We start from the raw sequence: 26,680 nt of genomic DNA on the forward strand, positions 1-26,680 counted from the left end.
CCTCCTCCACGTGGCACAGAGAGGACCGGCGAGGCCCGGCCCTGCCCCAGGGCACGGCGTCGGGGAGCCGCGGGGCGCCATGAGGGCAGCCGTTAGGGCGGCGTTGGAGCTTCCCGCTGCTCCCGCCCGCCCCCCAGGGGAGCGCTTCAAAAGCGCGCGCGCCGCGCTCCTCTCCCCCTCCCCAGCGCCGGGCGGCACTTGGCCTCGCTGGCTTGCCGTAGCGGAGCCGCCGGCGCGCTGCCTCCCGCTCGCTCTTCCGTGACTTCCGTGCAGGCGGCGCGGCGATGGCGCAGCACGGCCCGAGCGTCACGCTGTCCCTCACGCTGCCCATCACCTGCCACATCTGCCTGGGGAAGGTAACGGCCCCGTGGCGGCCGCTGCCCGGCCCTCTTCGCCCGCACGCTGTTGGGGTGGGGGGAGGAAGGCGGCCGGCCGCGCCTGCTCGGAGATTTCGTCGTGCCCTATGCGAACAGAAGGGCGATCCCGTCTGGGAGTGGGAGGGATCGTGGCCGAGGGACCGCTGGTACCGAGCGGGTGGGGGGGAGCCCCGCAGGGCGTCTCTGGCAGCCGTGAGGACCGCGGGCCTCGAGACTCTGTCCGTCCGTCCCCCCGCTCCCCCCCCCCACACACACACTCGAAACTCGGACTGCGGGCGTAGTGCTTTCGGAGTGAAGATTTCGAGGTTTTGTCTTCTGATAGCTGTGGGAGGTGGAGCAGCTTAGGATGCACGGCAGGATCGTGTCTGAGGGCGGTGCGAAGCCAGGTGGAACAAAGAAGAGGTGTAGAACCCGACGTGGTGAAAGCATTCAGCGGAATTACAGACTTTAGAGAAAATGTTGTGATTTTCTGGCCTGAGAGGGTTTCTGTCACATTTTCATCTCTCTTGGGTGGCAGAGGGCTGTTGGGTCTGCTTGGCTCTGAAAGCCCCCAGAGCCAGCTGCCATCACTACCTGCTTTGCATGTTCCTTTCTCGCTCCCCATTTCTCTGTCATGTTTTCTTGCATCCCAAAGCAAACCTTTAAAAACACATCAGCAATCACAAGTGAAGAAATATCCTTTATGTTTGCACTGTCGTATTTACCATCCGCTTTCTTCCTGCTCCATGTGGGTGTGCCTCTGAGGCCTGTTCTGCTTGCTCAGTAACCAAAGAAAAGGTGCGTTTGGTGCATGCAGCAGGTATGGCACTGGTAGTGGCAGTAGTTGGACATCTCCCTTTATTCAGCTGTCCTACCTCGACAGTGCTGCTTCTGTCAGCCACGTGTACTGATTTCTTGGCTTTTCATTGGTGCCCAAGCAAGGCAGGAATGTAATCCTCTTATCTCTCCTTTTGTGTTTTTAATACAGAGGGAGGAGAACATAAGTTTGCTGTGTATGTAATGCGGAGTGGATGCTCTCTGGAAAGGGTTTTAAGTCTGATTGTGGTGATTTCCAACATAATCTAAACATGGATGTCCCATCCTGGAGGCATTCAAGGCCAGGCTGGATGTAGCTCTGTGCAGCCTGGTCTAGTGGCTGGTGACCCTGCATATAGCAACGGGATTGAAAATATATGATCATTGTGGTCTTTTTCAACCCAGGCCATTCTATAATTCATTCATATTCTGGTATAAGTCTGCTTGCTCATTTCAAGCCATTGTTTCATTCTTCCTCATCACTTCTGGAATTGGCTGGGAATGGAGATAGTTGAGTCTGTACTGGAAGAAATTTCCATGTTTTTCTTTCTTGATATCTTGCACTGAAATAATGTGTTAAAATTATATAAGTGAATCCAGTGATTACATCTGTATAGCAGACTTTTGGATGCTTCCTTTATCAGATGCATTAGGTTTTGTCAAAGTTGTCTGCTGTGGCTGTCCTTTTTCTTTTAATATAAATCTTTGTCTCCAGCTTGAAACATCACAGAAAAACATCAGAAAAAACTCCTTTCAAGAGTATTTTTAGAGGGGAATAAGGGGCTGTTAGCACAAATAAGAGGCAAATCTTAACCATCTTATAAAGTAGAGTAGAGCAGAAGGCAATGCTGGGGATTGACAGGTTCTGGTACTCCTGTATTTTGTAACATGGGCTTCAGATGGAATGTAAAGCCCACCCTGCAGTCAGAATGTACCTATTGCTATCTGCAGAACTTGTAGGGGATTAGTGGCAAAACAGGGATTTCGCTTTATATAGTGTTAAGGGTATAAAAAGAGAGATTAACTAGAAACTCCTTCAGTATTGTCATCCACATGTTCTATTTAAGGAAACTGAGTTCTTTGTGGAGTGAGAACACTAGTGGGTTTTGTTAGTGCAGAGTATATTAGTAAGATGAGTGAATATATATAACAAGAATTAACTGCTCTTTTGTGATCAATGTTCTTTTAAGGTAGTCTGGGCTAACTTCTAATGTTCATACTTGGCGAGTAGACCAGAAGCTGCATGAGACCTTCAGGCATACTTGTTGCAGATTGACTGAAGGTCTCATCAGATTGATTTCAGTGGTGATTTGCTTGGGCTCAGGCATGAAGTTCTGTGTGCACTGAAATCACAGAATCACAGAATGGCCAGGGTTGGAAGGGACGGGACATCCACAACCTCCCTGGGCAGCATGTTCCAAAAAAATCTCTGAAGATGTCCAGGGGTTCATTCTCTGATATCAGAGTGCTTGTTTTTCGTATGCCTGCTCCTCAGTTCATACTGCTTGAAGGTCCACTAGAACCTTCAGTATGGTATAAATGTACATGGTCTTTGATTTTGATCCGTGAAAGAATCACATTGTGTGGGGAGGGAAAACTAGGACAATACTCAGATTTTCCTTAACCTTTGCAAATAAGTTGTAGCCTTTCCAGTCACTGCAGTCAATTAAGGAACTGAAACTGTGCTGTAATTGAAGTAAAATGCTTTTTAGTAAAGTGTTGTGATCCCCCACCCCCAAGCTTGTCACAGGCTCAGGGACTTGGTGAAGGGAAGTGGCATCCCCAGCCGTTGTGTTTCCTGATGACACTTCAGCAGCAGTTCCTTCTGCTGTTGCATGAATTGCTTTGTGTAAGTTCTGAGCTAACACAAGTATAAACCGCAGCCCTGAGATGAAACGTGTGAATGTATAAATCAGGAGCAGTGTCCTCTAGAGAGTAATTATTGTGACTTACAGTTGTAGAGTCAACATTCACTTGAAGAATACATCCATGTCACCTTTGGGGTAACTGAGGGTCTCTTGCTCCCCTGGGTGAAGACCTACACTCTTGAAATGTGTTCTCCTGTTTGGGCTATTGTATGCTATTCTTCTGTGTATCAGAGCTATTTGTGTAACTATGCTCATATAATGGCTGCTTCTGGATGAAAAAGAAGGGCAACCAGAAAAAAAGTTGTTTTTTTTTTTCTTCTAGCTGCTGGTGGAAAGCTGCAGAAAGCTCTTTTTCTGGTAAAGAAAGCAGTAAATAACAAGAGTGTATTTTTTATGTATCTATATTATTGAAATATTTAAATGTTTACAAAGCATTGCTATGCTAATGCTTGCATTAATCACAAAAAAAGCCTGCTTAATTAGAGGTGAAAATGTGCAGATGCTTGCAGAAATCATTTAGTCTCTCTATTTACACCTTCAGTAACTTGACATTCTGCTTTTGTATGGACAGTCCTGAGGTTCCTAGGCTGTCATATCAGGAATTCTTAAACTATTAGTAATCCTACAATGTGGTAGAGGCATAGAACACAAATTGAAGAAGGAGCTGACAGATCTGGCTCTTAATTCAGATCTGTTGTATGTGAGTGGTAAAACACTTACAGTTTGTGCAACACTGATTCGTAGGTATGATTACTTCAGGACATTTCTTACTTGTTTTCCAAAGTGGTTATTAGCTGCGCTTTCCACTTGCTTGATTTTTGCTGCCAACATTTTGTTTCTCTGTCTTAGCTAGACAGTTTTTCTAATATAATGAATGAGAAAAATTTTGAAGCTGATGAGGACTTCCTTTGCAACTTAAAGAATTCTCCTGAACTTGGGCTTCTAAGTGCTTAACAGATGCAGTGCAGCAGATGGAGGTAGTAGGTACTGCTACCTCTATGTATCAAAAGATGTTTATTGGGCAAAGATAGTGATGAAGTAATAGCAAATATTTCTTTTACAGAACCTTATCATAAATATGAATGTCAAGTATTATGAGATTTGAGAATTTATATTACTATAAGTTGTAACACGTGCCTCAGTAAAGCATGGGTGTAAAGAAAAGTAATTTTCTTCTGTATTGTAGTTGGTCTCTCTGTCCCATACTTACTTTCAAACTGGATTTATAGTTAATCATAGAATCATTAAGGTTAGAAAAGACTTCTAAGATTGTCTAGTCCAACTGTCTACCTACCACCAATACTGCCTCCTAAACCACGTCTCTGAGTTCTGCATCTACCCTTTCCTTAAAACATGTCCAGTGACAGTGACTCTGCCATTTCCCTAGGCATCCTGTTACAATACTTAACTACTCTTCTGGACAGTAAATTACTTTTAATATTGAATCTGAACCTCCCCTGGTGTAACTTGAAGCCATTCCCTCTCATCCTGTTGCTAGTTACATGGGAGAAGAGGCCAACCCTCACCTCACTACAACCTCCTTTCAGGTAGCTGTAGAGAGTGATAAGGTGTCCCCTGGGTCTCCTCCAGACTAAACAATCCCAGTTCCCTTGGTCACATCTCATGAGACCTGTGCTCCAGACCCTTCACCAGTTTTGTTGCTCTACTCTGCACATGCTCCAGGGTCTCGATGTCTTTCTTGTAGTGAGCAGCCCCAAACTGAACACAGTACTTGAGTTGCAGCCTTACCAGAGCTGAGCGCAGGGGGTTGATCACCTCCCCAGTCCTGCTGGTCACACTATTTCTGATGCAAGCCAGGATGCTGTTGGCTTTCTTGGCCGCCTGAGCACACTGATGACTTATGTTCAGCTGAGCTTCAACCAACACTCTCAGGTCCTTTTCCACTATGCAGCTTTCCAGCCACTCCATCCCAAGCTTGTAGTTCAGGACCTGACACTTTGTATTGTTGAATTCATCCCGTTGGCCTCAGCCCATCAATCCAACCCGAGTCCCTCTGTAGGCTTTCCTCAGGCAGATGAACACATCTCCTGATCTTGGTGTCATTTGCATGTTTACTGAGGGTGCACTCAATTTCCTACATCCAAATCATTATAAAGGTATTAAACAGGATAGGCCCCAATATTGACCCCTAGGGAATACCATTTGTGACTGGTCACTAGTTGGATTTAACTCCATTCACTGCCACTCTCTGGGCCTAGACATACAGACAGATTTTTTTTTTTTTTACCTGACAGCATGTACCTGTCCAAGCCATGGGCTGCCAGCTTCTCCAGGGGAATACAATGGAAGGCAGTGCTGAAGGTTTTAATGGAGTCTAGGTAGACCACATCAACAGCCTTTCCCTCATCCACCTGGTAGGTCACCTAGTCATAGAAGTAGGTGTGAGGTTGGTAAAGCAGAAACTACCATTTGTGAACCCTTGCTGGCTGGGCCTGATCTCTTCCCAGTTGTCCCACACCTGCTGTCTGATCACACTCAAGATGATCTGTTTCATAACTTACCCCAGAGCCTAGGTCAGGCCTGTAGTTCCCCAGATTCTGATTATGAATCTTCTTAACGATAGGCATCATGTTCACAAGTCTCCAGTCATCTGGAACTTCCCTGCCTGATCTGAGAGACAGTGGAAAGCAGCTTAGCAATCATCTCTGCTAGCTCCCTCAGCACCTCAGGTGGATCCCATCTGGCTCCAAATAACATTCAGTAATAATGCAAAAGTTTGTTTATCTATTGTTTTGACAGGGAGGAGGGATGTTTCTTGAAAGGAACTATGTCCAATCTTCAAGCTGTACTACTCTGTTCTGATGATGGGTAGCAATACGTATCTTGCAGAAGGCTTCTTGAATGATTGTTGGTTCATATTTCTGGTCTGTATTTTTGGCCCATATTGTTTTAAAAAGCATATTTCCATAAAGCTGGTTTTATACAGGCTAGAGGTAATTTGTAATGCTGATTATTTCAGTGATAGCTCTCAAGGCAAAGTCTTGGTTGTTGCTAGGAGCTCTCTCTCATTCCCTTCCTTTGGAAATAAGTGAATGTATGTGTTTTAGTCTTCCTGTGTAAGAATGTGGTCTCATTTTGTTGGTGTGGTTGGCTTCTCTTCTTGGAGATGGCTTTCACACTGTGTATTAATGAGCACACAGAATTGAGAATCTTTAATTTTTGCAGAGATGGTTGTAGCTGTAGTACCACCAATAATAGGGAAATTTGCTGCTTTAAGTCAGGAGACCACACCTAGTCAGAAACAGCACTTTCCTCTTGAAGCCTAGACTTGCTTTGAGGGATAGTATGTTTTTATATTCTATTATCTGAAAGTGTTTTTAAGTATTCATAGCATCTTTCTGTTTGTTTTTTTTTGTCTTTTTCTTTCCCCCCTCTTCTACTCCTTGTTGATGCTCAAAGGTTCGCCACCCAGTAATCTGTGTCAACAACCATGTCTTCTGTTCCATTTGTATTGAAGTCTGGTTGAAGAATAATAATCAGTGCCCAGCTTGCAGGATTCCCATCACACCTGAAAATCCTTGCAAGGAAATTATAGGTAAGGACAACTTGAGGCTTTGAAATAACTTCTTAATGTTTATTGCTGGAGGAGATTCTTTTGGGTCCAAAGATGTCTGGATATTTTTTCCATCAAAGCATGATCTGACTGGAAGCATGCATAATAACTATAAGATAAAAATTCCAAAGACTGTGCATAATAATGACTTGATTATTCAAAGGCAGAAAGCACCCCACCACTGCAATTATTTTTTCTGTTGTAATCTTGGGTTGGACAATGACTTTAACTGGATAAAATGAATCTCACTTCAAGTATCTTACCTGTGTATCAAGTATCTTACCAGTTTGACCTAAGAGGATAGCATCTAGCCGAGAAATTGTGCGCTTAAATCCACAATCTTAAAAGAGTATACTTTTTTTTAAATATTGGTTGCTTTTATGTTTTTGTTTACCATATCTTTTTTTGCTTTATTTTTAAGAAAATGTCGAAGGTGCTTAAGAAAGACAAAGCTGCGAAACTTGAATGAGGATACAAACTTCCTCAGGGCTGAGAAATACTGGAATCTTGACTTGACATAAAATACCAACACTGCTATATATATAAAGATATAAAATATATGTCTGAACAGCCTTTAGAAAAATGCTGTCATGTGCTAAATAAATCTATGTGTGTTGGTTTTTATTGTGTACTTTTTTTCCTTTTTGTACTGTTTTTGGCCAGGATACAGCTCACTTTCTTCCTAGGAACTGATGTAGTGCAGTGTTGTTGATGAGGAGGAGAATGATATTGATAATATACTGATGTGTTAGTTGTTGCTGAATAGTACTTATACTAAATCAAAGACTTTTCAGCTTCTTGTACTGCCTCAGCTAGGAGAAGCTGGGAGTGCACAGGGAGCTAAGAGGGAACAGCCAGGACAGCTGACCTAAAATGGCCAAAGGGATATTCCATACCATATGACATCATACTGAACAATAAAACTAGGGTTACCCTGGGCAGGGGTTTCTTTTGGGAACTGGCTGGACAGCAGTCGATGGATAGTGAGCAGTTGTGTTGTGCATCATTTGTTTTATATATTCTTATTATATATTTATTACTGCTGTTATTATTTTCTCTTCCTTTTCTGTCCTGTATAACGGTCTTTATTTCAATCCACAGGTTTCTTTTTTTTTCCTCATTCTCTCTCCCATCCCACTGAGAATTGGAGAGTGAGTGAACAGCTGCATGGTGCTGAGCTGCCTGCTGGGTTAAACTACAACAGTCCTTTTGGTGCCAAACATGGGGCTCAAAGGGCTGAGATAATGACAGATCTGACTGGAACATGTAAACACAAATTTGTCACAATCTTGATTTTTCTAATCGTTAAGTTCTGTTGTGTAGCACCTTACTTGCTGTATATTAAAGTCATCATTTTGCTGTACTATATAATACTGGCCTGTGTTCTGATAAGATTACCAGTTGTGAGACTAATCTGTTTTTTGTAGTCAGCATTGCTGTCATTTCCATATTTCAGGAGCCATCTTTCAGAAACTATTAACAATTAACACTTTTTACTCCTCAGGGAGCCAATCTATAGTGGAGGTAAGAGGGACACTTTCCTCTGTCCCTTCAGCCCTCCCTTTCTCCTTCTCTTCTAGGCCAGTTAAGTAGATCTTGAGAATATTGAATATTCTTGGAATGTTCATACCAGCATGTTCCTATTACTTGGTCTCCTGATTGTGTTCCAGGTCTTGTTTAAGGTTAAACAACTATTTACAAGCATCTCCCAGGGATCTGTTCCTGGCCTGGATGGTTGTGAGTGTAGGATGGTATGGGCAGGCATCTGGAATGGTGGGCACCCCCAATGTTTTGGAACTTCTTCCCTGAACAAATGCAGCATCCTTAAAAACTGGTAAAATGTTTGAAAAAGGTGTGATGTCGCCCTGGCAATTCCAAAGAGACACAAATCACTGCAATATACAGGTGCTGAGTCTCTACCTATCAAACTGCACTTAACGCTGCTTTAACCCCTGCAACAGGTCATGCAGCTGAACTGGTAAACCAACCCATGTAGATATCAGTTGTGCTTGTAGACAAGGCAAAACAATGGATGCTAAAGTCAGCTCATTTAGTAAGGAAAGAAACTCCTATGAAGAAGAGAAAGGAGGAGGAAGTGGATAAGACAGGCTACTGTGAAGCAGAGCAGTCATAAGAACAGGAGGAGGAAGAGGCAAAGGTTATAAATGAGGCAAGAACCACCCAATGCCCATCCCTACATGAGTTATGTGAAAAGATTTCAGCTGTCATCAAGGTGAGCACATTGTCACCTGTCTGCTCTGAGGCTGGGATAATGGGGCCAGGAGTCTAGATTTAGTGGGCAGCAAAGTCAGGCATTTGGGATGCTTCTCTAGGGAAGGGGACATTAACAAAACAATTGGAAAAGGGGAACAAACACTCATCCTCTGGAAGTGACTCCTGTCAGCACTTTAAGGAAGATTATTCCAAGATTCCCATTCATCAGCTGATTAATCAACAGGAGAGCCAAGCAGTCATGATCCAGACTTGCTTGCCCTTCAGTAGTCCCATATGGCCATTGCAGAAGTCCAGTGGAGTGTGGAAGCTGACAGTGGATTATTGTGGCCTGAGCGAAGTCATGCCACTGCTGAGTGCTAATGTGCCAGACATGCTTAAACTGCTGTATGAACTAGAGTCAAATGCAGCCAAGTGGTATGCCACAACTGATATCACCAGTGTTTTTCTCAATCCCTTTGGCAGCAGAGTGCAGGCCCCAGCTTGCTTTTGCTTGGAGGGGCATCCAGTACACCTGGAATCAACTGCCCTTGGGGTGGAAGTGCAGTCCTACTATTTGTCATGGGCTGATATCCAGGCTGCACTGGAACAGCAGGAGCCCTGTTCAGGGTGTGGCTGGGCATTAGTTAGGAGGTGGTGAGCAATTGCATTGTGCATCATTTGCTTTCTTTGTTCTTTTATCACTGTTATTATCCCTTCCTTTTCTGTCATATTAAACTCTTTATCTCAAACTGTGAGTTTTACCTTTTTTTTTTTTTTTTTTTTTTTTTTTTTTTTGGATTCTCCATCCCAGTGGGAGAAGTAAACAAGTATCGGTGTGTGGTGCTTAAGATACATTCTTTTTAAACCACAATACCCTCCCTTATATTTGTTTTAACGGTGTGGTCTTAAATAAGGCATGAATCTGTCAAGGATAATACAAAGTTGAAAAAATTCAAATGTTGTCTTCCTGCTGTGAGACAGGATTTTGTCTTCTAAACATCACTAATAGATTCCAACTTAAACTGTTTTGAAAATGTAAGATTGTAGTTTCCCATGGTAGTAGATTGGTCCAATATTAGCTGTATTTGTAGCTGATAATGCGAACAACACTGCAAGGTGGACTGCTAGTAATAATAGTGGGTTTTTTTCTTCTGTGCTGCTTTAGGAGGAACAAGTGAAAGTGATCCTACATTTAGTCCAACAGTTAGAAAGCACCTACGTAAAACAAGGCTTGAATTGCTCCACAAAGAATATGAGGTAAGCACACGGGAGTGTTGTGACTTTCTAGAGGAACTGCAACTGTTAAATTACTTCATGCAACTGGTCTTCCTGCTTTGAGTCCTGGTATTTTTAATTTGAGCAATGCTGTATATTGAATCTACATGGAACTCAGTTGCATAAAAGCTGCACTTTCTAGCTGAGGCTAGGGGAGAACATTGGTGGCTGAATAGATCCTGAAGTATTACAGTAATATTATGTCTAAGCTACAGGTAGCCAACTACAGCCAGAGGCTGTGGAAATTCAACCACATGATAGTATGCATTTTTTTAATGCATATTGAATGTTGGATACAAAGATTTTCTGAATGATTCCCTGTTGCTTATGGAGTCTAAACTTCTTTTTAAAGAATAAATGCCCCTGGAATATTCTGGTGTAGGTGAACTTCATTATTGTTGCTTTATTGTGTTTTGTGAGGGTGGATGAATGCGTGGAAGTTTTTCAACTCTCTGGCTGGAAAAATATTCTAGGAACAAGGTTAAAAGGCATATAAGGAATATTATACATATATAAGGAATATGCTTAGTTTATCTTCTCAGTTATTGTTTCTTTAGTAGCAGTAGTGTGAAGACATCGCACATTTTTCAAGGAAACCTGACTCATAGCAAGGAGAATGGGAGAAAGGAAATGGACACTGTATGTATCCATAATGCAGGGGAAGTCTTTCTGAAAAGTTGGCCTGGAGCTCAGCTTCTTTCATAGAGGAGTCACAAGAAAGGAGTTTCCTTTGTTTCTTTTAAGTCAACTCCGAAGTCACACATATGGACATAGAATAACCCATAGAATAAATATCTTCCAAAAGAAAAGAGAATCTATTTTAAAATAGTTATGAGTTTTTTATTGTTTATTTGGGATTTCTTTATCTTTTTTTTTTTTTGTTATTTTCTGGAGGGAGAGGATGGTAGAGGTTGATTATTTGTGCGAATACGTCTTTGATTTATGTAAATGCCATAACGTGGCCTCCTTTGGTAATCTTAACATGAGCAATGCAAGTATTAAGTTGGAGAAGAATAAAGAAGACGTTTTCAGAATAAACTAATACTTTTTATCCCGTTAACAGTAGGCTTTTGCTTCTCTATGACTCTAGATTGATACAGCCAATAGCTTTGTTCTTTGTTTTTCAGCCACTCCTTAAATATTTCTACTCTTGTGTGGCTGGAGCAGCCTTTTCCAGGCAGTGTTCTGTCCATTTTAAATCTTGAGACTTTCAGCATCTGTACATGTAATGTTTCAGAGTGGCTCTCTCTTCTTGTTCTCAAATAACAGCAAATGAGTCAGCAGAGGACGACCTTAAGAACTCTCTTTGTACAGGAAATCCTCCCACAGAGCACCCTAATAATAGATTAATGTTGCTGAATGCTTCGAAGCTTTTGGACTGCCCACTAGTTCATTCAGGGTCCTTTATATAGTCAAGGGGTTCCCGTCACTAAAACCTCTCTATGCCTGAGTGTGCAAATTGATTAAAATCCTGCCTGGAGCACCATACATACACATCCTTATTTTCATGAGTGAAAGGCATGCATCTGGGCTTGCTAAAGAACCAATGGATCTTTAGTGCTGTGGAAACTTGCCGGCATTATTTAATTAATCTCACACATTATTTTAATTCCTGTGAATTTCTGACACCTTTAGGATGAAATAGAATCCCTGCAAAAAGAAGTGGAAGATCTGAGAGACAGAAATCTCAATTTACAGACACAACTGAAATCTCTTCTGGATCCCACAGTATCAGCTTTGTGTTGCCAAAATGAAGAAACTAGCCAATCAGCAGATGAAGCAAGTACCAGTGGCCCAGAAACCCCAGAAGAATGGAGCAAAAAGCTGAAAGCTGCCAATGATATATGTGAAAAAGTGATAGATAATGTAGAAAAGTTAAAGGAGGTAAAAAATACGTTTCTTCATCCATCTTGAAGTACAGTTTTTGTGTTAGTTGAAGGGGTGAGAGCTAGCATGACCTCTCGATACTTCATAGATCCAGGAAAAAACAGGGAAAAAATTGAATTCCAGTGGCTGTTGATGTATCATAGTATTTCCATACAGCATTTGCAAGTGTCAGATATTATTGCTTGTTTTAGTGAGCCTTACATGTGGCTCTTCCTCAACTCCTCTGTCACTCTTTGACTGAGTAATTGGATTATAGTAATGCTTGTCACCAGTATTGATGGCCAGATTTTTCAGGCTTGCGATAATCTATATAATATATCTATTTTACAACATTCAATGGCCAAACACAGTAGAGTTGGCTGAGACAGATTTTGCACTATTGCCCTCCTTAGTAGCCAATATTTTTGGTGCAATTTGCTGAGACAGAGTAACTTGACCTGTTGACCGAAAATAGGCAAGCTTCAGCATTTTATAACCAGAGCATCCGTCACTGGAAGCCTGCAGTTTTTTTTCGTGCAAAACTGAAGTTTTATGTTCAAGAAAATTTTTTTTCTTTTCTAAGAATTAGTAGCATTTACACTTTTCCTCTGCTTCAAACTCAGAAGTGCACATTACGCCATTCTGTCATTGTTATGTTGTTATTGTTAATGGAACACTTCTAGATTTGTGTCTTTGTAATCTAAAGGGAATTCTGGTCCTGACTAAACTAGATAAAATCTTTGCATATTAAACACTAAAAATGTGACCAAAAAGTAAATTCAAGTTTCCAAGATGAGCTTTTCCAATAGTTTGGCTAGGCTTGGATTTCAGCTTTACAGGCAGAAACACAGCTGGCCTTCTGAGAGAGAAGCTTCAGAGTAATTTCTAATGGACTAAAGGGTATTGCCTGAAAAGAGTTCCTGAATTTTTCTTCCTTAGCATTAAAATGTAATGTTTCTTTTCTGTGGTGACAGAGGTTTATAAGTCCTTTTCATAGATAAGATAAAATTGGAACATAGCAGAGACTGGGGGAGGAAGGATGGTTTGTTTTGGTTTGTTTTTTTCCCCCAGTATAACTTTAGCCTTAGCAATGAAAGGTTTTTATGGAGTTTCTGATTTTAGTTAAGGATTAGATACAGACAGTGGCTTAGATGGGTTTTAGGGACCAAGTCCAAACCTCTGATGCAGATGCTTTCTTTCAGTCTGTTGCTGCTCAATTCTGGAAATACATAAAATCACTTGGCTCTTCTTAGACCTCATTTGACTTCTGAAATAAGAGTGCACTGACCAAACCCAGTCTGACCAGCAGAGACCTCTTTCTCACATAAGATCAGCTTGGAGCCAGAAACTTCCTTATTCCCTAAAGTACCTGACACAGAAGCTTCAAATGTGCTTCTCTTCTCAATTGAGACAGTGTCCCTCATAGCATACTGCTGCTGTCATTCTCTAAACCAGACTGGGGGCAGAAATGAGTCACCATTATCCTTCAGTATCCTGGACAGAGACTCCCAGAGTAGGCACTGTAACTTTGAGGAGAGTCATAGCAAATCTGAAAGTACTGATACCAATACTGTGATAGAAATATTAGATGAAGCACACTCACTAATGGTAAGGTTATGTGAAATCATAAATCTAGATGCTACTGCATGGGGATATACCTTGCAGGTTACAGGCTTGAAGGTTAGAGCACCCTCTAGAAGAACACCAGGGAGATTCAGTTCTACCATGCCATGTGCCAACTGGATTCCTATATAGCAACTCCACACAAGTTGTTCACCTTCTATATCACTTTGTGAGTGAGAGAACTGTCTTGGCCTTGTTATGAAATGGTTTGATGCTCCTGGATTCTTCTTCATTACCTTCAGGATGGCTTTTTGTTTCCTTATTTTTTTAATACACAACAGAGGGGTTTACACGCTATTACCAAAGCTCTGGGCTCACCCTTCCTATTCCTTCTACAAAAAATCTCTGCTTTTTTTTTTGTTGCTGTTTTTTTCCTCTGGAAATATTCTAGGGTTTTTTTTAGTTCTGTTTATTTATTCCCCCTCCATTTCTGCCCCAACATCCTGCACAATCCTAGCCTTACCTGGGAAAGTTTCTGGGAATATTTGTACAAGCATTTAGAGTTTTTTCTCTCTCTTACGCTGTTTGATGCTTCCAACGAAGGACATTTCATTCATGAGCTTATTTTCTTAGATCCTTCTTTGGGTCTAACTTGAAATTGTACTAAAAGTATTCACTGGAAGCATTCTCTAAGTGAGGCCATGAATTACAAGTCCTGGATTGGTGTGGTTATCTACATACAGAGATTGAGTAGGCTACTAAGTACAAAGAGTTTTTTCTACTTGTTAGGATGGTGGCATTCATTGTTCTGAAACACGGCAGCAGGAAAGCTTCTCTTTATATGAAGTACCTTGTTAACAAGAGTGTCTGCTGAACTGAGAAGAAGGAATTGACCTCAATTCAAGGAGTGAGAAGAGTTGTGAATCAGGAGTCTTAATCATAAGGTCTTGGAAGAAAGTAAAGAAAGACTGCAAATAGCTTGTCATAATGGATTTACATCCATAGGATAACTACTTTAAAAACAAGAAGCCAAAAAAAAAAAAGCCCAAAGTAATCTTAATCTAATTTGGGATGGAGGAAGCTGTTCAACATTAGTTTTGCTGATACCTGCACATTGTAATGTTAATGTACTTAACGTATTTAGTCATGGGGAAAAAAAACATGGAATTGCCATTAGTACATCTCCTTAATGACTTTCTGTACTAACTAACATAGCTGTGTTTATTTCCCTAGATAGGACACTTGCAGTGTATTTTGGGAATATAAATTAAAAATGTCTGTTCGCTATTCAGTTTTGCAAGCCATTTCCCATGATGATTTTTAAGTGGTGTCCCTGTCTGAAGGCTGTTTCCTGCTTTCACATTTCTAGTTCTGTCTCTTTAAAAAAGCAGAAACAGCTTGTCCTATAAATATTAGAAGTCATTTCTGTTCTATTGTATACTTATTTTTTTCCTTTTCTTTTCCTTAGGCAAATAAGAAACTGAGCATGGAGAACAATAGCCTTTTAAGAGAGAATTTGCGACTAAAAGCTGAAGTTGATAGTAGATCACCCCAAAAGTATGTGAATATTTTAAAAGCTGCTATATTTTATTTATAGACTCTTTAACTATTGTAGGGTTTGAACCTAAAACTCTGGTGGTGTACACAGCATTACATATGTGTCACAAGGTAGACTTTGGAGTTTTCGTCCTCGTGGACTTGGGTGACAAACGCAACTTAGAGACTAGCAGCAAGTCTACAGTAAAGGAATACATGCTGACCACAAATGCTGTTGTTCTGTCTTGTACTGGAGAACCGGATCTATTACTTGATTTCTACAGTTAACTTATTTTTTGTTACTAAGAAGTTTCATTTAAATCTGACATCTTTTTGTTAAAGTAGGTTTGTTACTGTGAGCCAAGATTCTGTTTGTTTGTATTTGGTTGGTTTGGGTTGTTTTTTCATCTTTTTGTTGCCTTCAAAATTTGTTGTATGAACTTAGGCTGCTCATTCAAGGAGTGTTCCCGTCAGCCTTTATCTGAACAAGATGCATAGATAGAATCAGGCTTCTGCAGCTTAAGGATATCATTCCCAGAGCTGATGTCTGCTTGATACTTCTAAGCAGTTAAACATCAATGATGACCTCAAACAGCAGAAACTGTTTTATACCAATTACAGCTGTGTGCGAAGTCTGTCTCCTTGGAAGCACTTTGTGAAGCAAAGCAATCATATTTTTTAAGGTTGTGTCTTTGAAAGCTAAGAGCAGCATTAGTCAAAGGTTTATATAGTGCTTTTGGGAAAGGGGGCTAGGGGGACCTAAGTAATGTCAGAGAAGAGCTCTCTGGATTTTGTTCTAGCTCAACTAACGTGCTGGAAGATGAAATTATTCCTTGATACAGAGCTTCCTTGCTAAGCTATTAGTTGTTCAAGGCCCCAAGAAGGCAGATGCATGATCCTTATGCTGTAAAAGTATAAAGGTACACTTCACTCTCATGTCCACTAATAAAGGAGAGTGCTGTTAAAGATCTTGGCAATGAAAAGGAATTTAATGGCAAGAAATACTTTTCTCCTGTAAGATTTGAGAGGAAGTTAGTGAGATAGCAAACTTGAAAACAGATGGAATTAAAGTAATCCTAGAAAAGATTAATTGGAAGAGACCAGATCGTTTACCGTTATTCTGTTTTACTAAGGTCGGGTAAACTCCCCAGTGGAAAGAATTTCTGTTCTTCTAATTTGTTCATGTTTTACCATCCTATTTGTTAGAGAGATGAGATATCAAGGAAGGAAGAACAAGACTGTTGCAGACTGGTTACTTTACCATCTTTTGTCCATGCAACCCAAAAGAATAGCTGATGACTTTCCTCTTTGCAAGCATAAATAATAGCCAAATGTTACTAGAAACTGGACAGAGCAGGCCTCTTTCATAACCCAGATACCAGCTGGATTTGCCTGTTCATGTCTCTGTTAGAACTCTTTTTAGCCTCCGTAACAAATACTCACATCCTTCCTGTATTTTGGGAGTGATTTTCTGCCCATACTAAGCATGGAAGTTAGAATCAGACTTAAAGTGACTGAGAAACAGTTCAAACACTTTAAAAAGTGTAGACAGTTTCAAATCTGTACCCTACATCTGTTATCTTCAACTTTGGTTTCATTTTTACTTAGGTGGTTTACTGTGAGTATTTAAGTATATTCAAGGAAAAAAATTGGGCTGGAAGAAATCCTACAGCACACTGGATGTAATATTTTTATGTGCCCTGTTTATACCTTTTCAGTCCTTATTTTCTAGATTGAATTCATCCAGCTCTTCTAGCTGACTCCGGAGGAAAAATGAGCATCTGATTTAGATGGTGTTGCTCTACTCTTGTCTATGGTTTTCAGAAGCACAGAGCTGGATACAAGACTTTAAATGAGGCCTCAGTAGCACTGAGTGGAGCAGAACTCTTGCCTTGATACATTCTTTTATCTTGCAGTACTGTTTTTATTGCTTCATTTTATCTGACACTCCTAGCATGAGTGGCTAGTACTTGTTCTGCTAAACAGCTACTGAAAAAGTTACACTGCAACCTCATGTATTTCTGCTGCAATGTGGAACTTGACCCACTTACTGGCTTTCCTCAGGTGGATGTTTTGATGTTTATGTCAAACTTTAAGTAATCACTTTGAATTCCAGTCCCATGGCAGGAAGTCTCTACCATCTTTGTGTTGCTAGCAGATTTTATAAGTGAGCTCTCTTTGATCCTTGTGGTCGTTAGTGTAGTCAATATTGAGACCAGACCTAAGGGCAAACTTTTGATACCCAATATTGAGGTTTTTACTCTAAGCTTTATGTGCTGAACAGCGGTTGTAATAAGTTTCTTTGCTTATGAAATCAGAATTTAAAGCATAAACACAAGAACCCAACAACATCACTGTAATTAAACTGTTTTTTGCAGGTACACTGTTTTGCTAATGCAGTTGGGTTTGGTGTACTTCATTCAGAAGTATTCAGGTGTAAGTTTTGGGAAAAGTTCCTGAATGATACTCTAGTACAATTTAAAACGTCTACTAAGTTAGATAATTATAATTTAATGTCATGGCCATTCTTTTGTTTGTCATATTTCTTAGTGTGCTTTGAATTGCTAGATATGGATTCATGCTTAAATAACTAGCTAACTTACTAACTAAAATTTGAATCTAATTGTTTGGGAAAGACTCTGTCATTATTCAGTCCCTGTGGCTGAGATGTAATACAGCTTAATAGTGCTGATGCTAAATATTGTAACTAAAATCATTTGATTAGGCTTTGCTTTGTAGCAAAGGAAGCATTGATAGCAAATGAATGATGTAGGCTCTACATCTGACATCACAGGGAAAAAATACAGTTTAGCGTTTTTCAGTAATCAGTAGAGATCTTTTATCATAATCTTGAGTTGTTTTTTCTTTGATCGTGTCCATTATAACCTACTGAAAAATGCAGCAATGGCAGATTTTTACAAAATTTTTGATTGTTGATTCAGTTGTTTGTTTGTTTTGTTTTCTGTTTCTGAAACAGTTTTGCTAATAGATTCTCAGACCCAGAATCTAATTTTTGAGCAAAACAGTTGAGAAGACTTTCACCAAACCATTACATAGCTGGAATATAAACCTGAAAAGCAATAGAGATAAGTTTCTTGATCTGATTCTTATCAGAGACCTTTGTTAGTCACCCATTTCTCAGGCAAGACAGACTGTTTGGTGGTTGCTTGCTTGCTCTTTACTTGTTCTTTCTCTCAAGGATTTTTTGTCACTTGTTTTTCTAGTGCAAAGTGGTACGTATAGGAAAACTAAAGCTTAAGTTTGCAGGATGATGAAGCCCTGCTACTTCCAACTCTCCTTAAAATAGAGGACTCTTAGGTCAATTGGCAAAGCACAGTGGATTCTAAAAGCATTTTTGGCAAAGGAATGTTTGCTTTTTACCTGAAGGAAAATAACTAGCAAGTCCATCTGCTCCAGGGTACAGTGCATTTTATGAATGGTTAGATTCAAATTAGCTTGTATCAGACTCTTAGGCTTCCTAGGATTCTTTTTCCTAAATATTTAATTTCTTCTGCCAGTTAAAATCCCAGTATGAAAAACATTCTGAAAATTGTTGCATTATCTTTTGGGGGTTTTGTTTTGTTCTATTAAGGTTGATTTTTTTTTTTTTTAACTTTTACACAGATTTATTTTTATCTTATCTAGGTTTGTGACTTTGGGTATCTGCATAATGAAATCTAAGGCTTTGGGCTTTTTAAATCATTCTGTGTAACATTTACTTTTTATTCAGTTCAAATATTTTCACTCATGCTAGGCTATTAAATTCAGCTTGTGTGTAACTGAGCTTACCTATTGGCTTCTAGTAATCTGCATCCAGGGTGCAGCTATCTTCTTGAATAGAAAGCTGGGCTACTTTCTCAATTTCCCAGCAAGCTGGCTGTCCTAGAGGAGTGGCTATTTTCAAAGAACTTGTTCCTCTATAAGCTTAGGAAATAAGCTGTAGCAAGTGTTCCTCATGCTTACTTAAAGAAGGTGTTGCATACCTTCTTCTGTGGGCCAGTCTTTCCTACAAAATGGAAGCAATAGTAGACAATACCCAGGACTTTTTATTCAGTTAAACCAAATTCTATTGTTGATGCATTTTTCTAGTTTAAGTTGTAAAACAGAGAAAAATACTTGAGGTCTCTCTCTTTTCTTACTGTTTGCTTGCTAGAAAAAAAAAAAAAACTGCCTTCTAACAGTAACTGTTTGTTTCATACTCGCCTGTATAAATATTACACACTGCTTTAAGGAGATTGCATATAACCTGGGACATTGTCAAGATGTTGCTGCAGTTGGCCTTTCGTAGTTGGTGTAGAGAGAGACTGCAGAACTCATTCTTGTCCAGCTGTATCTGATACATGAAAACAAAGACTGTAAAACATGATACTGCTTTCAGGTGCTTTGTTGCCAGATTTCCTAGTTCTTACTTCCCTTCTAACTGCAAAATCCAAATAAAATTTATATGTAAATGATGGAACAAGGTACGGATGGGCACTCTGATATTGCCCTAACGTCAGTCTGTGACAAGCCTTGACTGCATGTTGTCACTACCCACTTCCTAGCCTTTGTTTCCTTTGTTTCTCTTGGAGGATGGCTGATGCTCATGTTTCCCCCACTTTGGATTTGGACCATCAGGTGTTTAGAACAGAAGGGTCATCTGCCATGATATCTTTGCAGACCTAGTCTTTTGTATATGATTATATAGGAAAACTGTGTTTGTTGCAGTTGTTTACTTACAAAAAAAAAAAGCTAATAGGAAGCTGTGTAAGTTTGAAGCTGATTCATATGGAGTTAAGGGCTAAACTGAACAGGCCGTCAGTGGTCACTGATATGTGAAAATAAAACTTTAAAGTTGAATTCACAAAACTTACAGATATTGGGAGAAAAAACAAGTATAAAAAGTTTATCTTTTATGAGGAGAGAGACTACTAAAGCTTGCAAACTGTTCCTAAATTGATATCTTTTGGAGCATTCAAACATAATAAAGGGAGAAACTTTGAGATAATGGAAGACAGTTGCTCAAGTATTATAATTATGTTAGTTCTTGTTCACTGTAGATGAGCAAACTGCTAGCTTTCATATTGATGATGTCAAGTAAAGTTAAAATGCTTCTAGGGGAAGACTGACTGAGGAAAGGTCCTGAAATACCGGGTTCAGGTGCTCATCTAGGCATCCAGTGTTACCTCAGACACTAAACATCTCCAATACATCTGTCCATGGCTAGTAGTTGTGATACAGGACCTATAGAAATTTCTGTCCTTCACAGAGATAACTGGAGGCCAGCAGTCACTTAATAGACCTTTGGCCATTTAAAACATGACTAGATGCCATTTTGGGAGATCTAAATTCTTACCGAAATGTCTTTATTTACGTTGAATGTCCATTAACTACTTTGGTCTCTAAGCTTTTCATAGAAAGGATGTGCTTGAAACAAACATAGCGAAATACAAATGGACTGTTTAAGAGAGATTACTAAAAAACAAGCCCTCAGCACTGAAAATGTTTGGTCAGTGCAGAAGAAAGTGGAAAGGGCTCATTGTCATATGTGTTGAATACCTGAACTTGTACTGATGGATCTTGTTCCCAAGTGTGAGCATGATTCTGATACTTTGGGGGAAAATCATTTATCAAAAGTGTCAGGCTAAATTTTCATTTATTTTCATATAACTGTTCTGGATTTTGTTATCATCACCAAGGTGCAGCTTGGGCTATGGCACAGTTCAGTGTATATCTGAAGAGAAGAGGAAATTGCAAAAAGTGGTTTGATTAAGGAGATGAAGAGAGTTCTGGCGTCTTCAGGCAAAATATGTCTTCTGAGCTGTGAGCCAACCTGCTGAATCAGTTACTAGAACACCTCTGTCATCCTCTGGTCTGGAGTGGTTGGTTTAAATATGTGCATTGTAATGTGGCTCTTAAAAATCCATGTCCTTGAAAAATTTGGGAAATAAATGCATTCAAGTCTCTAATCAGGAGCAAGAAGTCATCTACTACTTTGGTGTTTAACTGCAAAGGTTATTTTCAGTATGCCTGATGCTCCATTTCTTAAAACTAAAATTCCCAAGCACATCTCTCTACAACAATTAACATATTAGTGATGCTATTTGGCTTTGAACAGCATACTGTATTTTTTTAACCTGAAGACACTTGTTATAAAAGTTGCACTTGAGAATACAGAGCTTCCTCTTCATAAGCAAATCTGAGGCTGTCACTAATGCTGTTTGCATTAAATAAACATATTACACTATTCTTCCATTAAAAAGGAGTTGCCAGGTATGCATATAAGTGTAAACATGTTTAATTTTTATGTCAAAGTGTGTGTTACAGCAGACCCCAGAAAATCCTGCTTATTCTGCATGATAATTTTTTCTCATCTCTCACTTAGCTCTTAAACTAATGATGTATTGTTGTATCCTTTATTAAGCAGCATATAGAGTTGATTTCTGTAAGGCTGCATGAGAAAGTCTGTTAGAGAAAGGCGAAATAAATACTTATGGATGTTGCTCAGACTCTACAGCCATGCTGTAGAGGCTATCTCAATACTTTCAACAAAAATCTGAGTTCTTTTTACTGAAGGGGGAAATAAACCAAAATGTGTTGCATGTGAGGATGCTTATTTCATTGTAACCTCCTCTTCACCTGAGAATATAAGTAAAACATTGCTGAACTCTCTATGATTCTGTTTTTATCTGGTCTCTCATGGAAAAAGGAGGAAGTCTTGTACCATTTTTTCGCATTTCCCTGTTGAATGAAACCAGAAATGGAAAGACTGCTACGGTTAAATCAGAAAGCTTGTTACACATAGAATGAGCAGAAGAGAGGTGGGCTGGTTTCATTTTTGTGAAGGCAGTGGTAATTGACTAGAGCTAATTTGTGGTAACTTGCCTTGATACAAGTTCCCATCAAGTGAGTTGCTTTGGCAGAAAAATTCTTACTACGTCAACGTTCTTATTCCAAACACTGAACTGCTACCTCGCACTTTTATATCTACACAGTAATGAGTAATATCAAAAGCACATGAAATTTAGACTGCTTTGATTATAAAAGTGGTCTAATAGCAATTCTGTGAAAGAAATTATGTAGACTGTGGTGCAGTCTTTACTACCACTAAGTCCTTTACATATGCAGAAGTAACTGAATGGTGAAATACATCAATAGATCCGGTTGCTCATGCCCAACTCGTTCAGGGCTTGTGATGCCCCTTATTCCTTTCTCTCACTTTTGGTGTGACCACATTGCAGTTGTCAGCACAGAGCAGTCTCTTGCTGCTTTATACTGAGTTTAGTTCCTTGCTGGAAATGCATGCTAGGATTTACGGATATTTCACCAGCATAATCATGGGCCACAGCTATGCTTCCTTCATACCTTGTTGGTCTAAAGGTTACAGTGACAGCATTTAATGAAAGGGTATGAAAGTGGAATTAGGAAGTTTGTGGGGAAAATGGAGTGGGAATTCCTTGTTATTGAATGATTCCTAAGGAAATACAGACAGACAAAGAAATGGGGTGGAAACAGTCTTTGTGCTGGAAGAGTGAATATAAAGTTGTGCAGTGACGTGGATCTACAAGGCGGAAAGTGAATGATAAGCCAAAATCAAGAATTGTCATTTATTTGTGATATAAAGCCATGTGTGGCAGAGTTTTAGGGTGGCTGCAGGTCCTTTCCTCCTTCCTAATAATACCAGAACTTTAATTGTTTTACCTTTCGGTAAATTGAAAGCCTTGGATGGAACAGGAAATTCCCTGGTGCCCACCTGTCAGTGACAGGTTAGAATTAGTCAGAGCATATAGCTGAAACCTTCACCTGCCCTCTGGGGAAGGTCAGGCTTGAAAGCTGGTGGAGGATGGGGGGGAAGATAGGTCTATATCCTTGCAGTTCAAAATGTGCTCAAGCTGGAAGCCCCACAAACATACAATTTTAACAAACCACAAGTGGCACTTCTCTTGTACTGGAGTTGAGGAAGAAATTAGATTGTTTCAGCTGTAAAATTTGAAGAAAAAACAGAATAGCTCTGACATAGGCAGAAGTGCCATCCATGCAGTGGCTGAAGAGAAGCTGTATATGTAATAAGAATATAATTGAAATGTTCTGCATAAGTATTTAAACTACCTCAAATGACTAGTGCTATTCCTGAATTTTATATTGGCATTTTGTATTTGACAAGGTGACATTGTGTAGGAATTGTATTGTAAAACACTGCTGTACTGCAGGAAAATGATTGAATGTAAATATTTCAAGATGTGGACCACTGTTCAAATGTTATCATAAATCTTTGCCATTGTTTTAGGGGATAATTCTTCATGCATATTTGAGTTGAATTGATGGAACCAACCCCTGGAAGGGTAATCTGCTTGTTATTACCTTACTACTACTAATAGTTTAATTCTGGCTTCTCAGGTATTCACTGCAACCAATACATTACATATGCCGATTTATTTATTTTGTTTTGCGATTAGCTGAGAACTGAAACTGTTGCTTTTGGTTGCTTTTGTTTTCAAATTAACATAATGGAAAAGCACCACGTCTTTTTCCAGCTTAATGCTTTTTTTTTCTTCTTTTTCTTACAGGTTTGGTAGGTTTACCATAGCTGCGCTTCAGTCCAAAGTAGAACAAAGCGAACGTGAAATGAACCGTCTAAAAAAGGCACTGGAAAGAAGTGATAAGTATATAGAGGAAATGGAGTGTCAGCTTTTACAGCTGAAAAGTGCAGGTGAAGGAACTCAGACTGTAAGTGCTGTTAGTGAACAAGCACTTTCTGCAGATGCTAAAGGAACTGAAAGCAATGAAGATGCTACATGTTTGAAAACCCAGGTTGAGGAGAAAAAAGCTGTGACTACCAGCCAGAGTCCTAACAGTCTTGAACAACTAGCAGATAGTGGAACATGTTCAAGCTCTTTGAGTCAGGATGGTTCAAATGGTTCGAACCCCCAGAGTATCCCAAAGAAAGAATTATTTCCAGGATGTCAAGGAGTCCATCTGGATGAAAATAGTACAAGTATGGATACTTGCTTGGAACAGCAGTGGAATAAAATTGAGGAATGTACCCCATATAAGGATGAAGAACTTTATGATCTTCCAGCACCATGCACTCCTTTTCTGTCCCTTAGTCGCCTTCAGTTGAACACTCCTGATGGAAAAGAAAGCATGGAGAAAACGTCAACGTTCTTGAGAAAGCTGAAATTTGAAGAGTTTTGTGACACTTCAGATGACTGCAGCAAAGATTCTCGAGAACACAACGCAAGCAGTGAAAAGAAGCTAAATTGCTTTTCTATGGGAAAATCAGGTTTTTGGGGCACTGGCCCAACTAGGTTCACAGAAAGCTTAGATTTTGATGAATCAGCACAAAATTCAGCAGCTGGTCAGTCAGATGAATCATCAGCAAAGTCCAATGATAAAACAAGTTCATGCTTGCCTAAAAGGTTACATACTCTCTGCTCTTCGGAAATGAACCGCACAAGAACCTCCAGTGAGGCATCTATGGATGCTGCCTACCTTGATAAAATTTCTGAGTTGGACTCAATGATGTCTGAATCAGACAATAGCAAGAGTCCATGCTATAATTTTAAGTCCTCTGATCTTGATAATTCTTCAAAGTCAATAGAGGGCTCTAAGCTTCTGGATGAAGCTGAGAAGAAACTGGAAGGGATGAATGAAGAACAGAGTATGAAGTGCTCAGAAACAAGCAATCTATCAGTTGACAGAGCTGGATGGAAACCTGCCGTGTTTTCCGTCCTATCCCCATCTAGACTAGATGTGAATGACCACTTTCCACTATTTACAGGCCAAAATGTAGTAGCTAGTGAAATCAAACCTCCAAACTGTTTGTTTCAAAGAGAGTTTTCCCAGAGCCTGCTATTCAGTAACTCGCAGAGGCTGTTTGAGGAACAAAAGTTTGGATCTTGCTTTTTAAAGATGTCATCTGACCTACACAACCAGCTTAATCCTCCTTGGGTGCCTTCCTTTATTGCTGAAAAGAAAAATAAAAATGCCAGTCAGTCGACCAAGAGGAAAATTCAGAGCAGCCTTTCCAGTGCTAGTCCATCAAAAACTACCAAAAACTGATTCTGTGTGGAAATCAAACGTGGCTCAGTCATCAATCTGCAAATGTTTAATATTTACCAAGTGAACTTGCTTTTTTTAATGATTTCCCTGGAGTCTGATCCTGCTTTCTTCTGACTGAATGAAAACTTAACATTCCGTTGCCCATTACGAGCTCTTTCCTAGGGAAGAACCATTCCAGATTCTCTTTGGCTGGACATTTTGTTTACTTGGAATTTTTATGGTGTGTTTTTTTTCTTCTGAATTTTCGAGTTTCATGATCTTCCAGTTGCTAGCACAGTGTATGGCTCCCTTGAGCAGGACAGTTTTAAGTGATCCTGTCAAATCAGTCATTTATGTAAGAACTTGCTTTAAAGGTTACATTTTCCTTTCCTGAAGATTACATTTTGTGCGTGCAAGGCAGCTACTGGCTATATATCCTATGGATTCATGAAATTGCTATAAAACAATGTCAGTTTTGCCATAAAACTTGCCTCCAAGAGGAAATCTCGCTGCTTAGATTGTTTCATGGCACTGTACTGTACCAGAACTCTTGTTTAACGTAGGTATAAGATAGCAGCCTTTTTCATTTCAGGGTTACACTAGTTCAGTTAGAAAACATCGCTTCTTTAACACTGCAAATACGGCTTGTATTTTTTGAAGTTAAGCACAATTTTTAATTTAGTTCCCAAAAAGCGTTGTTATTCTAAATGTGTTCAGTATGCCTGCGTAGACCATAAAAATGGGTTTGTATGCTAATGACTTGTTTATCTAATGTGCACTGAACATTTTACATTAATACTGTACCATTTTACATTAATACTGCATGCTTTTCTATGTGAATTGAATAAAACATGTTATAAGCACTGTAATCCTTGATGTTGTCTCTCAAATGTAGGGTTAGCAAAAAGGAAAAAAAGGAATTGGGAATTTTTTTTTTTTTTTTTTTTTTTCATAACTTGGAAGATACCTGAGTTTTGTTAAATGTAAATGTAAGCTTGTTCACAAAAAATAAAATCTCCCTTTCTCCTCCTTGTTAGATGTATTACCATTCTAGTGTCAGCATCAATACAGTTGATGGAAATGGCTTTCAGCCTCTCTGGAGGTGACTCTTCCATAAAGTATTGCATAGGTCATCATAATGTGATGGCCTACTACAGGCAGGAGACCTAATTAAGCAGCAGAGCAAAATTGGTTTCTTTGCATTATTGTGTTTTAAGGGGTTTTTGTTGTTTTGTTTGGTGGTGTTTTTGTGTGTGGGGGGGTTTTGTTTGTTTTTGTGGGAGGTGGTGGTGGACTTTTTAATTTTTTTTCAAGGGCACATTTAACTGTAAGATTCCATTTTTCTTTCTGTGTAGGCCTCTGATGGCATTTTTTTACAAGTAGAAATCCTAGATTTGTCAATACACATGATATGAAAAATCCATACGCTGCCTTTTGTCCCCTTGGAGAGAGTGATAGTCAACTGGATAATTTCAATAGACTCTGTCTGGCTCATCTTTTGAAAAGTTAAGCAGTTTGAACAAGAATTACATTTCACACTGTAACATGTACATGGATTTATGCAATTGCTATGTTTATTCTAGATGGGTTTG

The 26,680-nt window shown here is 39.6% G+C and overlaps 1 protein-coding gene across 1 annotated transcript; it reads left to right on the plus strand.

Annotated features, from left to right (window-relative positions):
• OBI1 (ORC ubiquitin ligase 1) lies at nucleotides 1-26,327 on the plus strand. The gene is made up of 6 exons (XM_031610242.2): nucleotides 1-356; nucleotides 6,461-6,596; nucleotides 9,994-10,085; nucleotides 11,739-11,987; nucleotides 15,001-15,089; nucleotides 23,615-26,327. The coding sequence occupies exons 1-6, from the start codon at nucleotides 285-287 to the stop codon at nucleotides 25,107-25,109; spliced, it is 2,133 nt and encodes a 710-aa protein (XP_031466102.2). The 5' UTR covers nucleotides 1-284; the 3' UTR covers nucleotides 25,110-26,327.
• The last annotated feature ends 353 nt before the right edge of the window (nucleotides 26,328-26,680 follow it).

The sequence above is a fragment of the Phasianus colchicus genome, chromosome 1 (genome assembly GCF_987193195.1).
Source record: "Phasianus colchicus chromosome 1, bPhaCol1.hap1.1, whole genome shotgun sequence".
Classification (NCBI taxonomy): domain Eukaryota; kingdom Metazoa; phylum Chordata; class Aves; order Galliformes; family Phasianidae; genus Phasianus; species Phasianus colchicus.

Coding starts and splice junctions, on each gene's coding strand:
- OBI1 (XM_031610242.2), top strand. CDS start 285: ATGGCGCAGCACGGCCCGAGCGTCACGCTGTCCCTCACGCTGCCCATC. Junction 357..6,460: donor GCCACATCTGCCTGGGGAAG/GTAACGGCCCCG, acceptor TGATGCTCAAAG/GTTCGCCACCCAGTAATCTG. Junction 10,086..11,738: donor TGCTCCACAAAGAATATGAG/GTAAGCACACGG, acceptor TGACACCTTTAG/GATGAAATAGAATCCCTGCA.